General features: G+C 35.5%; 2 protein-coding genes across 3 annotated transcripts; one reads left to right on the forward strand and one right to left on the reverse strand.

Annotated features, from left to right (window-relative positions):
• The first annotated feature begins 5624 nt into the window (after positions 1–5624).
• On the forward strand, positions 5625–6646 carry LOC122279161 (membrane protein PM19L-like). Its single transcript, XM_043089545.1, has 3 exons — positions 5625–6087; positions 6179–6224; positions 6354–6646. The coding sequence occupies exons 1-3, from the start codon at positions 5741–5743 to the stop codon at positions 6441–6443; spliced, it is 483 nt and encodes a 160-aa protein (XP_042945479.1). The 5' UTR covers positions 5625–5740; the 3' UTR covers positions 6444–6646.
• A 728-nt stretch (positions 6647–7374) lies between these two features.
• Positions 7375–14501, reverse strand: LOC122279160. 2 transcript variants are annotated; one of them, XM_043089544.1, is made up of 5 exons: positions 14106–14501; positions 12463–13346; positions 12264–12362; positions 8351–8393; positions 7375–7830 (listed from the first exon to the last, which is right to left on the reverse strand). In XM_043089544.1, the coding sequence occupies exons 1-3, from the start codon at positions 14197–14199 to the stop codon at positions 12270–12272; spliced, it is 1071 nt and encodes a 356-aa protein (XP_042945478.1). In that variant the 5' UTR covers positions 14200–14501; the 3' UTR covers positions 7375–7830; positions 8351–8393; positions 12264–12269. The 2 variants fall into 2 exon arrangements, with proteins under 2 accessions (XP_042945478.1, XP_042945477.1); XM_043089543.1 differs by lacking the exon at positions 8351–8393 and having other exon boundaries at positions 14106–14500.

Consider the following 14501-nt stretch of genomic DNA (forward strand, 5'->3'; position numbering starts at 1 on the left):
TGAAAAGTTGTAAGCAAGTAGTGAGTGCTTAGACTAAAGATTGGTCAGTCAATTATATATGGTTCTGGTATGAAACTCTTAGCCAAAGCACATTAAGTTATTAACTGCACAGCTATGGCCAGGAGTTCTTCTGGGAAAGTTATTCCTGAGATTAATGGCACTATTTCCACATTCCAAACAGTAAGCCAAATGATTGCACAACTATGAACATTTATTTTCAAGAGTAGTGCTGACATTGCATCATCCTTATTTCTCTACAAACTTAGTGAGGCAAAACCAATGATCTCAAAAGTTGGTCCTTGTTTCTACTACAGTTACTGTGTAATTCTGTATCTATTATTGATAAGCCAAAATCTTTAAGAACAAACTAACCACATATTTGAAGGAAGGCTGGCTATGCCAGAATACAGACTGGTTCTGTCACTGCTTCCCTCTCTCAGCTTCACTTCATGTTGCCCCAAAGCTCAGGATCTGTTGTTGATCTTACATGTTCCACTTGTCTCTCCAATTGGCGAATTTGTCTCTCTATCTGTTCAATCGGAGCATAATTTTTCAGTAGTTCCATAATCATCTTGATACTCCCACGACAGCACTTAATCAGGAATTTAATGTAATCTTGCATCAACTGATGCCTAATTTCCATTGGTTTTTTTGACACTGTCCTCCTTGATGTCTTCTTCTCCAAAAGGGAAACCTCTTGTTTGAGTAGAGCTACTCGACTCTCAAGAAACATTCTTTCTTCATAGTATCGACGACACTCTTCAAGGGGATCATTTCTACCATTTCCAAACAAAGATGTGGATTCCATTTCGTAGAGTACTCCTTTATCGAACTGATTTGTCTTTTCTTTCTCCTCAACTTCTTCCTTCTTGAACCCTTCAATGATCTCCCCAACAGAAACTTCATTCTCATTTTCTTTTTCAATATTTTCTTCTTTCTGCACCGATCCAAGACATCTGGCCCCAAAATAATCTTCATACAGTTTTACTATAAAACCTTTGTACGGTTTTAAATCAAAATCTTCATTATTGGGCCCTTCACTTCCTGCGATCAATATCCCATTCTTCTTTTCTTCTTCCTTCTCGATCCCTTGATCAATTTTTACTAAAACATATCCATCCTCAATTTCTTCGTAGCCAACTAGTTCTTCTTTCGAGATAATCACATCCTCACCCGTCACGTTTGTTTGTTCATCCTTTTCATCTACAAGAAGAACCCATGAACCCATTGCCGTTTGGCCTTCGTTGCTCTGGTTCAGTTCTGAGATATCCTCAACATCTTCAAGATCATGAAGTCCATTATGATCTTGTTTTTTTGTTCCATCCCCTTCTGTCTGAGCAGGGGATTCCCGACTCCCCATCCCCATAGACTTTCCTGTTAAGAAGAAGAAGAAGAAGTGTATAACTACAAAGAAAACAGATCACACACCCAGAAGAAAGATTGCCCAGGGCCTAAAATTTGTAAAGAAGAAGATGAAAGTGTATAATTGGAGTTCAAGGTGAGAAAGAAACGCTCACAAAATCTGTTAGTTTTGGACCTTCTTGTTTTCTTGCTAGAGAGAGAGAGAGAGTATAAGGATGGGAGAACGGCATGGGTTTGGCGCCAATCAGGAGAGATCGATTTAAAACGGCTAGAGTAGGGGCATTTTGGGAAAAAAAGTGGATGAGGAGATTGAGGAGGCACCCACTTCGATCCTAGTTTTCTTGAAATGAAGAAATTAATAAATTATATTAAGGATCTAGTTTAATAATAACTTTTTCATTAAACAGAGAAATATAATGTAAAATTTGAAATTTAAATATTTTTAATAAACTAAAACTATTATATTGGTTTGTTGTAGAAAATTTATAAAAATATTGTATGAAAAGTAGTAATAAAGAACAACCATTATGTACAACTATTTTACAATTCTATTTTTAAATATAATTCTAATATTTTCTTTGCCATCTTTATGTGAGAACATCTAGATCATTTTTCAGTTTGTATTTTTATTTAAAAGACTACTCAAACTAGGGGTGAGCAAAAGCTTTGATCACTTCCACTCCGTCCGAGCTCCGACAGCATTCTGACTTCGATAGAGTTTTTGGAAATAAGAGTTGGAGTGACTCTGACGCAGAGTCCGGAGCCCATGTTGACTCCAAACTCTGACAGATTTTTTTTTTTTTTTTTTTTTTTTAAATCGACATAATCAAAACGACTTCTTTCCACGTTAACAACGTTGTTTCATTCTGAATGGGTCCAAAATGCAGGACCCTACTGAAGACGTCATTTCGTTCATAAGGGGTCCAAAATGCAGGACCTCCTATTAGTGTTTCAAATTTCATATCGTACCGGCCAGTATATGCCGTACCGGTCACTGGTCCAGTATAGAAATTGTACATGTTTCGTATCGGTCTAAATACCGGCCGATATTTCGGCCTGTACCGGCCTTTACTTTTTTTTTTTCATTTCTTCAAACTACAAGCTCATTTTTTGACTTCCAATTCAAACCAGGCTATTTATAATTTATATATATATATGTATTTATGTATAATTTATTCATGTATAGATTATTATTTTGAAATATAATTAATATATATTTATACATATAATTTATTCATATATCGACTATCTCGAAACGGTACCGGTATCGAAATATTTTGTTCCAGTACCTTGACCGGTACGGCATCAAGTATGATATTCAAAACATTGCCCCCTACTGAAAGTGGAATGACGTCGTTTCGTGAAGAAGGAGGTCCAAAATGCAGGACTCCTTCTTCCCCTCTCACTTTTGCAATTCTTACTTTGCTTCACCTCCCTGCCGTTTGCCATTACCTAAGGTCACAACGAGCCACCTCCGAAGTTCATCAAACCATCTTTTATTTGTTAGTCACTCACTTACTCACTTAGTTCTTTTCAGAATTTTAGGGTTTCAAAATCCTTTAATTGTCACATTGTGGTTTGAAATTTGTGAAATGTGTATGATTTGGTATTTTCATTTAATTGTCTCCGACCACTGTCGACGCCCTCGTTTGTATACAGAACTGGTTAAGTTGAATGCTCGTTGGAGTAGATACGTTGATGCCGAGAGCTATAGGTTTGAATTGGGTAATGTTATAATTTTAAATTATTATTTAATGCTTTCATTATTTAATTTATAATTTATATAATTTTGTAAACCTAGCTGTGAACTTCAGACTAATTATGGATGACTGAGACTAAAGCATTGTTGGATGGAGAACCCCTTGACCCATTTATTGGCGAGAAACTCAATACCATAATGCAAAACTCGTCAAAGTTAGAGGTAAATGTGAGTTCATAATGTAAATGTGTTCTATTTATGTTGTGTATCACTTGATTGGTGGTTTAGAAGTCTAAAGTTAAATGACTAAAGAAAAGATAGTGCATTTAATCAGTAAAACTTCAAGCAGCAAATCACTATCGAGTCATCGACTCAAATGTATGGATTGTCAAGACTGATATGGGATTGTGACTATTTAAATTAAATCCATATTATTATTTATATTTTGGTACTATAAATTTAACTTTATTGTGAATTTGTAGTTGTAAGTTTAAATTTATCATTTGCAAACATTAAATCATTTATTTTGTATTGTACATGACTTCTTCGTTGTATTTAAATTTTAGCTTTTTAATTTTTTTACAGTATTTTTAATTTTTTTAATTAAAATTTTACTTGATTTCATTTTTTTAAGATTTTTAAATAGGGATAGGCCAATCTGAACTTTAAATTGGGCCTTTGATATTGGGTTATGGGCCTAGGCCCAATTTGAGTAGAGCAAAGCCCACTTCAACTCAGATCAAAGTTTTGACTCAGAGGTCCAAACTTTGATCAGAGTAGGAAGACATTTTGACTTTCAACTCTAGTCGAAGTTGGAGGTCGGAAGTGGGCATTTAGAGTTGGAGTCGGAGCCCACCCCTAACTCAAACTTTCATTTAAAAAAAAAAAAAAAATTGCTGCATCTTTTCTCAACCATATGCCACATTTTTAGCACTAAATGCCAGTGTTTGCAAGAACTTGGTCAAGGAAGTGTTTTGGGTGAGGAGAATAGGAGGGTGATTATTGATTTGGAAGTTCTCTTCAATTGAATAACAGTTGAGTATGCTTAATTCCAAGGTGTATTTTCTCATTTCTTGTCTTGAGTAATTACAAATTTTATTTGAGTTTTGCTATATATATATTATATTTTTATCTGATTCTTATTGTACTATGCTACTGCAACATTATTTGTAAAAAAATAGGTTAATTATTATTTTTAAAATTAACAAATTCAGGGGTTAATAATAATATCATACGACATGTTCTATTTTATAATAGTCTTATTGATATCCATATTTTTTTAATTACGTTATGGAAAACACTATTACCGAATTTTTTTAAACTTAATAATTAAATAAGTATTTTTAAATGAATATGTGATTTTTTTTATTTTTTAAAAATGTATAAATAGTTTAAAAAATATTTGAAAAATAAAAATTAGCTGATGGGTGAGAATCCTATGTGGACGTAGCAATGCCCTTATGTTATATAGCATACTCACTCTCATCTCACTTCGTGTTGATTTGATATTGCTTATCAACCATTAGGTCCACTCTCATTTTTTAAAATAATAAAATCAATGATAAATAGATATTAAATTAAGACAAATTATCGTGCAACAACATTTACGAGTTGGGAGAAATTGACATGACTCCTATATCTATTGAAAAAATGATAAAGTTGATATTAAATGACAAATTGTATACAATTATTTAATAAAATAATATATTTTAAATTTTATTTTGATTTTTAATTTTAATTTAATGTATTTAAATGTACTAAAAAATATTATTATATTTAAAAGTTTTCTATCAATTATTTGTTAGCCTATCACTGTGACTCATATTTTTTTTCCCTTTTCATCTTTAAGTTTTTATAATCATGGAGCTTTGATAGTTGAACTTTTTGTCATTTTTTTAATGTGTATTTACAGAATAGCATATGTATCCTTTTAAATTTGGTTGTTCTTGGATCATTTGCTAAAGGGAATTTATAGGGGAGTCTCTTTTCTCTATTTATTTTTTGTTTTTTTTTATCCTTCTTGTTGGACACTAGTGTTGGAGAACACATAAATTGATGTATTCTCTCACTTTAGGTCTTCGAGTTCGTCCAAGAATTTTAGTGAATTTCTATCTCTTTTGTCATAAGTGAGGATTATTAATAAAATTACGGGATACAGACAATAACCCCTTTTTTTAATTAAAAAAAAAAAAAAAAAAAAAAGATTGCCATGACATGCAACATATGCAAAGAGAATAATCTTGTTCAGTTAGAAAGTTTCAACCTAAATCCTTAACAAGATCAATTAGGTTTGTTTTCTGGGACTGGCAAAGCATATGAGTTGGACACTTAAAGCTGATCCTTTGAGATTGGCAAAGAATATCACTTTCTTCCCTAGAAGTTAGAACAACCATAAGCACAAAGCCTGAATAAGAATGTACCTTAGAAAGGAATGTAAGACAAGCAAGAATCCATTAGGATTTGGCTTGCCGTGAATACCAAGCATCCTCTTTACACCTCCACAGAACTTTTTGTAGCCAACAACTTCAGCAAGAAAAGAACCAAAAACCCTTTATGCCATGGTATGTATAAGACCCCATCTTGCATGAAACACATGTATCAAGTGTACTGGTTGAAAACTCCTAGTTTTGTCCTCTTTCAACAGCTTTTCATCCTAGACCTCAACCGTATTGTTCAAGGATGGCTGGTCAGCAAATGAAAAACGTCGCCGGGCTCCTTTTGGTCCTCAATTTATGCATGTATATCATAATTCTGGGCATCGGCAGTTGGGCTATGAATAGAGCAATTGATCATGGCTTCATCATTGGTCCTGGATTCGATCTTCCGGCGCATTTTTCCCCCATATATTTCCCAATGGGAAATGCTGCCACCGGATTCTTCGTCATGTTTGCTTTGCTAGCTGGAGTTGTTGGTGCCGCATCAGCATTATCTGGATTAAACCATCTTCGTAGTTGGAATGCTGAAAGCTTGCCATCTGCTGCAACAGCAGCTCTTATTGCTTGGACTCTTACTGTCCTTGCCATGGGGTAAGCTATTACTTATCTCGAAACAGCAATGACAAAAAGCATCATAAAAGTACTTTTGTTGTTGATCCTAATCTGTTAAACATTTGTGCAGGTTTGCCTGCAAAGAGATTGAGCTCCGCATCAGAAATGCTCGTCTGGTAAGGGACCAGAAACCAGTTTTCCCTTTTCATTTTTCTGAAAACAACAGTATACAATCACCTGCACTTTCAATATTACGTCTGAAAACCATTTTATCAGACAATAAACTAAGTGATGTTTTCTTGCAGAGAACGATGGAGTCATTCCTAATCATCCTTTCAGCGACACAACTTCTATACATTGCTGCCATTCATGGCGCAGCATTAATACGAATTTGAAAAGTACAGAGAAATGGGTTTTCTCGTGGCTTGTGTTCATTTTCTTTTTCGTTCCCTTTTTTTACCACTTAACTGTGTAATAACCTAGGCAAGGAATTGGCAGGCTATTGTGTGATTGGTGTGATTGGTGTGATTAGCAGTTGTTGTGATTTGTATGGAAAAACAGTAAGAAATGGTTTGGAAAAAAATGCTATATTTCTGTACATCAATGCCCCCACCAACTTGAGTGATTTTCTTCAAGTGAAACAGCAGCGCAATCTCATTATACTGAAGCTTGACAAACAGAAAAGGTCCTACTTAATGTGAAAGATACACAAATAATGCCTTGCAATGCATCCTGATCGAGTTAAGCACAAGTACTTAATTGGGCGGAGTTTTACTTCAACCTACTTTAAAGATTTGACAAGTATCCATTGAGCATATGAAAAACACAATAAATAACAAATATTTAAAAGATATTGGCACGTATCCCTTGAGCAATGTGAGAAGCACATGGTTTTTAAATGATATTAAAAAATCATGTGTTTCTCACTTGTTTAATAGACACTTACAAATTTATAGACTTCCTCTAACCCAATTTGGAGGTAGCCATTATTCTAAATAATTTCTGATGAATGCATAGCTGTCTCAGTCATAAGCAGCTGGAAAAGCTAATTGTTCATTGCATTGACAACTATACGTCCAACACATCTGAAACAGTTAAAATCAGTACTTAAGGGTACAGATCAGAAAATTGATTTTATCTGGTTAAAAGAATCACTGGATCGTTTAGATACATGTCAAAAGAAACCACACCAGACCTTGTTCAATGGTTCTCTTATAACATTTAGAAAGGGCAAATCCCTTCATAAAAACACAGCATCAATACAAAGAAGCCAGCAAGTATGAAATAAAAAGAATGGTTGTATCATTAATAGAAACCCATGTGCCGTAAAAGCAAAAAATAAATTTCTTGAAAAAAGAGTGAGTTCATATCCGCTAGAAAACACCATGAAAGTAATCAAGGAAATATTAATATCAAAGACGAAATTGCAAATCAACATCACACCACCTCCATACCAACGCAAAGCAACTAGGTACAACACACCATCTAGAATATTAAAAAAATACTACAAAATTAACAAGATATGTACTGATAGCTAGGGACACTAAGCCGCCAACCGCCAACAAATATTGATACTATAACCACAAACCTCAGGCTGTTTATCTGATCAAGCCTCTTGCCTGATATTTATTGGGAAAAACCAAGAACAATTCTAGTAGGAAATAACAAAATTTCTCTAGATCAAATCCGTTCTAAGTTTCACAAGCTTCACCAGTTGACTGAAGCCCATGTGTGCCCTGTGTATGCATCAAAAGGAAACCACGGCCCATACATGCTCTGTTTCTGCATCAAAAGGAAACCATGGCAATCCTCAATTACAATTTCATTTGGAAGGAGGGGAAAGATTATGTCAATCTTGTTACTTTCTTGGCAAGTCCAAGGCATGAGATAAATGCACCAAATATTTAGAAAATCAAACAATTGTACAACTATTAAGCAATACAGGGTCTTAAATCTAAGGAAAAATGAAAAGGAAGAAAAATTTGAAGAGCCATAAAAGAGCTGTTCAAATCACAAGGCCTAAGAGCAAGTTCTGCAGGTAATTTTGATCCAATCAAGCAGGAAAAGACTGCCTCTTTTGATGTTTCAGATCACACCATTGAGCAACTCAATTAGCCAGGAAAATATAACCCAAAAACAAATTTGCGAGGAATTAGAGGCTACTATATCCATTCTCCAAAATCAAATCCCCAAGGTCCTTTAAAGGTTAAAGCATCACATGATGCAGAATATCAGAGGCACAAGAAACATCATAAGTTCAAAAAAATATAAGAAAAGAAGAGGAATGTGAACGGGGACTTACTGCTTGTGTCACATGCACAACTTAAGGTCTTTGAAGGCAAAAGCTGCATGAGGCATAATACAAAAGGCTTAAGAGAAAAGAAACAAAAGGTTTAGGACACAGTCAGAAGGTGATGTGGGGCTCACTGGGACCTTCAACAGGGATGAAAATGGTGTACAAGCTGAAAATGAAACAGACATTGCAAAATCCAAGACCTTCTGCAATGATTTTTCCAATACCAATTGAAGTCTCTATCTCAAATGTGCATTACTTGTTCAATATTATCAGACTTGTTAAGACATCTGCTCCACAAATTGCTTGCCAAAAAACATAGCTTACTGTGAAAACCTGGGACCTACTAAGAAGCTGGTGGAATGTTGGAGCTTTGTTGGGTGTGACTCAAAAGTCTCTCCAGTCAATTGTAGTAGGAAAGTCCAAGGAATATATCAGATTTGAGGTTAGAGACTAAAAGAAACAAGAACGTGGGCCCGATGATCTTATCAGGATTTCACACAGCATAACATATTTCGACCCTAAATGAAAATCACTTTTGCTCTCCCTTCGTGGGAAACTTTTGCTCCTATACGAGTGCCTCAGTAGTTTATTCAAACTAAGCTGATTTCATCATAATAGAGAAACATAAAATTTCGACAAACTATTAATAAATTCGTCTGTCAAAAGAACAATCTCAAGAGAGAGAGAGAAAAAAGAACCAAAAATAAAAGAGGAAAAAGCAACTTGAAATGAATAATTTATCATCCTTAATTTGAATTGTGTGTGCGCATGTGTGTGTGTGTGAGAGAGAGAGAGAGGGGGGGGGGGTCAATAAAGGATAAAACTACACTACGTTATAACTATGAGAGACAAAAGACAAATAAATAGCTATGAAGAATGACTGATGCAGGTTGCTGTATGCATTATAGAAAGCATGCCTAGACAATGTTATTCAGTATACAGAACACAATGCAATCATAAAAAGCTGCCAGTTTCATGAATCGATTTCACCAAAAAAAAAAAAAAAACTAAAACTGAAAGCAAGGTTAGTTGACATATGGCAGAAAATCTTTATATTTTCTAAAATATAGGAGAAAAAAACTGAAAAAAAAAAAAAAAAAAATTGCCATTGAATATGCAACTAGCTAAATGTGCCACCTAATTTTGCTTTTTTCAGAAGCCACCTTTTAAATAAAAAACCATACATCCGACTTTCTCATTTCACTTCATCAAGACCAAAAGAACAAGTTGCAGGGAAACCATCATCTTATCTCACAATTCTAATACTTCTTTTTTTTCTTGGCACCGGGTGTCCATAAACAGTGTCTAGACTAATCCTAGGGGTGCACAGGCCCTCGGCAATGAATTTCCCGCAAGTGCACCTTGGGTAATTCAAGAGAAAAATCCCCTAGTCCAATGGCTCCCAGAGATTGTTTGCACCCAGTGGGACTTGAACCTTAGACCTGGGGGAAGCATAACCCCAAGCCTAAGGCCTTCACCACTTGAGCCAACCCCTAAGGGTTAAAGAAACAAGTTAACACTTAGAGCACTCCCAATGGATGTTGTAAAATACAATTATCTGTAAAATTTGAAGAAATTTGTTCAAAAAAGACCTCCAATGGATGTTGTATTTTATCTTCATTTTCCATTTTACTACAGTGATCCCGCTACATCTAGAGGACACTGTTTACACTGTAAAACATTTTTAATTTGTTTCTCCCTCCTGTGAATGCTTGTTTCCCCGCTGTTGAACTTTAGAATAATTTCGTTTAGCCCCTGTTGTTTGTTTGGCTCAAGCTTTTCTTTTGCGCCGCCTGCAGAGCAAAGTTCATCATTTATCTTTGTTGTTCCTTGATTTGGGCTGCGTCAATTCAGACGAAAAGCTCCCTTTACGGTTTTTATTTGGTGTTCTTTCTTGGCCAGAAGCCTTGAAACATTGGGAAAATTTTAGGACATCTGGGCCTTGGGATTTTGTGGAGAAATAAAATTTAGGCTTTATTCAATTGCTAAGAAAGTCTTGAAAAATTTCACTTACTTGGGTGGAGAAAAAAATACGACAAGTGTGCTTTTTACTAAAACTATTTTCAGAGTCCATACCAATAATGATTTTTTTATTCATCTCAGTTTTCAAGTGATGAAGATATTGAAGATGGGGAGATAAGTAAATATTAAAAGATATGAGAAGATTGAGAAAATATTTAAAATAAATAAACAAGAATATTTAAATGATATGAAGAAAAAAATAGATAAGCTGATGTATGGTATATTGTAAAAGTCATTATGTAAAATAGAAAAAGTGAATTTTGGTGATGTATTTTAAAGGATAGGATAAAAAATCCATTGGGAGTGCTCTTACCTAGTCCATCCTTTCCGAGCCTTCAATTCAACTTAAAAGGTTTAGGCTTGGTTTGGTTTCACAAACCTTTCAAACCATCTCATTCCATCTCATCTCAACATCCAAATACCATTCAAACACAAACATTTTTCAAATTCAAATTTTCAAATTTTTCATCTAACCATTTTTTTTTATAAGTACTTTTTCATCTAATCATTACCTAATTATTACAACTTTCCTAAACTTCCAAATAAAACACACAAAAAATTCAAAATTTTCAAATCCTAAAACAAAAATAATATTAAAAAATTATATTCTAACCCTCTTCTAACCTTATACTTTTTTTATTCAACCTTTTCTCTCTCCTTTCCCAAGATCCCATAAAAATCTTAACTCAAACTATTTTACTACTATTCATAAATTGTCTCACTATTATTCACATATTTCTCATCTCATCTGTGTAACCAAATGAGGCCTTAGACATTGCTTGATCACCATGGCATCTCAACTTTTTTTCTTTCCTTTCATCCTTTTATCAGAATTCTCGAGTCTTTTCTGCCCTTCCCATGTCTTCATAGAAACTTCATATTAAACAAGTATGGTTCAAGTTATCATCTCAATTCAGTATTACACAAGATTGTGTATCCATTTCTAATCTATTTACCTCTGTTTCACTTCATTACCCTAGCATCCCAACTTAGTAGTAACCTCAAACTCCTCAGGAATATATCCATTAACAATGAAATCCAAAAAGCAGAAATGCTTGTTCTTGACCACCCAACACTTCTTTTTCTTCATAATGTGGCTGTCCTTGAAGCCATCTATTTGGGTTTCTGGCACAAGTAAATCGATGAGAGAATGCACCAACTTTTTTATTATGCAGGCTACATAACAACAAATATAATATCCCTTTGCAAGAACGTAGCAACTAAGGCATCTTGTGCCCATCAATCATCACAATTCTTAATTTTTGAAAATTATATCCTAATTTCCTTAAAATTGAATTTTCACCAACGTATCTTGCCTACCCTTTGATTCTTCAACACTTGTCCAAACTTCTAAGATAGCATGTAACCCCATTTATATCTCACAGACCATATGCATAAAATGTGAAATTTACATCATCAAGCAATTGATATATACCATGGCGACCTTAGTCCAATTCTTGCTAAAGAAGAATGGACAAATGAATTAAAAGGCAAATGACAGAAAGAAATTCCATGGCAACATATTCTATTCCTTCCATACACATACTAGATAGGCAAACTACATTTGGCTGACATAAGACTGGTCTCTACAGCAATAAGAACTATGTTTTAATCCTAATGTTTGCCATATAAGATTGGCTATGTAAAAGTTGTCATCCATCAGAATAGTCTGACATAATCAATCAATAGCCTATACCTCCAAAGTCTCCCATAAACAGTGACAACATCCTAATAACAACCAACCTTGCTGCACCCCGGCGGGGAAGAGAGGAGGGGAGGGGGGGAGGGGGAAGGAAGAAATGCACAGAGAAAGAAAAATTTGAGCAAATCTAACTAATATATATAAACTGGGTTAAATAATCCCAACCTGAACTTATCAAAAAAAAAAAATCCCAACCTGAACTTATCTCCCGAATCCTGCTAGCACCTCAAATAATCCACAGCAACTCGACCAGGAGGTTCTTTGCACCACTTTTGGGGCTGGCGCTTCTATAGCCTAAATATCAACTCAGAAAAATATAACCAGATTTATCTTCAATGCATTATACCATGAATACAAAATCAAATTGCAATCAAGAAAAGTATGGGGGCAATACCTGGCTCTCAGAGCATTCAGGAATCATGACATGTGCTGCATCATTACCAGTTGCAGCAACAGGAGCACTTGATGACGCCAATATTTTACCCTCAAATCCATTTGAAACAGATTCCACTGTTTTCGAAGATGCGTGTACATTTTCATGAGATAAAGGAAATACTTCCTCACTTTTCTTCAATGAAAAATCCGTCACAGCTGCTGGACCCTCCCTTGATTTAGGAAACAATTTTTCCTCACTTACTTCAACCACGTTCATAATCACTGGATTCTCAACTGGAGCACTAAGGGCCATTTCAATTGTCTCTTGGGACACAGGCACCACTGACTGTACAGAATCAACAAAAGTAGCACTTTCTGGAATTGAATTAGAAGTCTCCCCAGTCAGTGCATCGTCAGCAACCCACGTCACTTCCACCTGGGATGAGTCAACCGGCTTATCCAAATCATCATATGATCTTGCTTCCAAACCTGAATTGTAAGCAACCTCCTTTGGTTTTTCCTCAGTGATTTGGGACTTATCACCTGGACCACTACTGCTAAAGCTCCGCTCATCCCCATCATGTGATTCCTTGGCAGACTCAACATGCTCTACGCTAACATTTTTGCTCTGTGAATTCTCCTCAGATTTCAGTTCCCTTTTGATTACAACACCACCATCATCCTCTAAGCCTATTTTCTGGGCATCCTCTACATCACTACGGACTCCCAACATAGACTTTTCCTCAGCAACAAATGATCGAATGGATGATGAATCTCTCTCCCCCAATGCCTCACTCCCCTCATTAAATGGATTCTGATCACTATCCTGGTCCCGAGATACAGGGCTACTAACCTCACCATCATCACTTTCCTTCCCATCTTGAGATTTCAAATCGTCATTTCCTACCATAGTTTGATTCAATCAGATAAGTTACAATCAAAATCAATCTCAACGAGTCACCTTAACATATACCTTTTAAGCCAACGCGACCATAAATGAACATAAAAGTAAATAAATAAATTATGATTGAGTTACAGAGGGTAGTTGATTCAATCCCAATCAATACAATAAAAAATTTCAAGTAAAACAACTGTTTAGCAAACATCTATTTATTCAATTCAACCTAAATTTTAAAAAATAACAACAAACATGGCATGATTTAGGGGCCGAGGAATAAGTTAGTCTCCAATCATAGGAGTTCAGAATCAAGCAAAACATGGGCCATTAATATACACCCATAGGCCAAATTGATGACCCAAAAAAAAAAAAAAAAAAAAAATTCAAAACGAAAGATTGATAAATGAGAGATGACAGCTGAAAAAAGTTTTATTTGGTCCGGTAGGATTGAGATCAAGCAAAAGAGAGAGCACCAACAAACACCCACTAACCAAACTCGACAAAAGGAAAAGGAAAAAACAGACTGAAATATAGGGAAGTATACAACTGAACGACAGATGGGCGAGTGTAGACTGGTCTGATAGAGTTGAAATCAAGCGAAACAGAAAACATTATCAAAGACCCAGTGACCCAAAGTTGGCAAAGTAATAAATCAAAAGCAAAAGTTGAAAAAGTTGAGTGCATGATTGAATGACAGATAGGTGAGCGTGGATGAGTCCGATGGGGCTGATTCGAAAAAGCAAGAGGAGGGCAAAAGTCTGTACCTTGAGGGTTTTCGGTTGAGGGGTTGGTGCTGTTGTGGATTTCCTTATCTTTCTTTTTCTTTGCAGCCTTTCTCTTCTTGGGACCGGATGGCATGATTGGATTTTGGGGGGGGGGGGGGGGCTGCTCTCGTGGGTGAATCCTACACTTGGGTTCTTACAGAAAGTGGTTTCAGGCTTGTCTTCTGTTCTCGCGTACCTGAGTGCCCCCCACACACACACTCTCTCTCTCTCTCTTTACTTTCTACCGTAAATAAACAGGGCCACTAGCGGAGTAGGAAGGTCTGAAACAGACGATGATTATTGGGAATTCCGAAGCAAAATGTTGAAAACTTGATACGTCGTACGTGGAATGGAGGATGCGTAGATTCTCTCTCGAGGGAATAATTAAAGACTGCT

Source organism: Carya illinoinensis, chromosome 10, assembly GCF_018687715.1.
Source record: "Carya illinoinensis cultivar Pawnee chromosome 10, C.illinoinensisPawnee_v1, whole genome shotgun sequence".
Classification (NCBI taxonomy): Eukaryota; Viridiplantae; Streptophyta; class Magnoliopsida; order Fagales; family Juglandaceae; genus Carya; species Carya illinoinensis.

Coding starts and splice junctions, on each gene's coding strand:
- LOC122279161 (XM_043089545.1), top strand. CDS start 5,741: ATGGCTGGTCAGCAAATGAAAAACGTCGCCGGGCTCCTTTTGGTCCTC. Junction 6,088..6,178: donor CTTACTGTCCTTGCCATGGG/GTAAGCTATTAC, acceptor ACATTTGTGCAG/GTTTGCCTGCAAAGAGATTG. Junction 6,225..6,353: donor GCATCAGAAATGCTCGTCTG/GTAAGGGACCAG, acceptor GTTTTCTTGCAG/AGAACGATGGAGTCATTCCT.
- LOC122279160 (XM_043089544.1), bottom strand. CDS start 14,199: ATGCCATCCGGTCCCAAGAAGAGAAAGGCTGCAAAGAAAAAGAAAGAT. Junction 13,347..14,105: donor CTCAACCGAAAACCCTCAAG/GTACAGACTTTT, acceptor AAACTATGGTAG/GAAATGACGATTTGAAATCT. Junction 12,363..12,462: donor CTGAATGCTCTGAGAGCCAG/GTATTGCCCCCA, acceptor GTTGATATTTAG/GCTATAGAAGCGCCAGCCCC.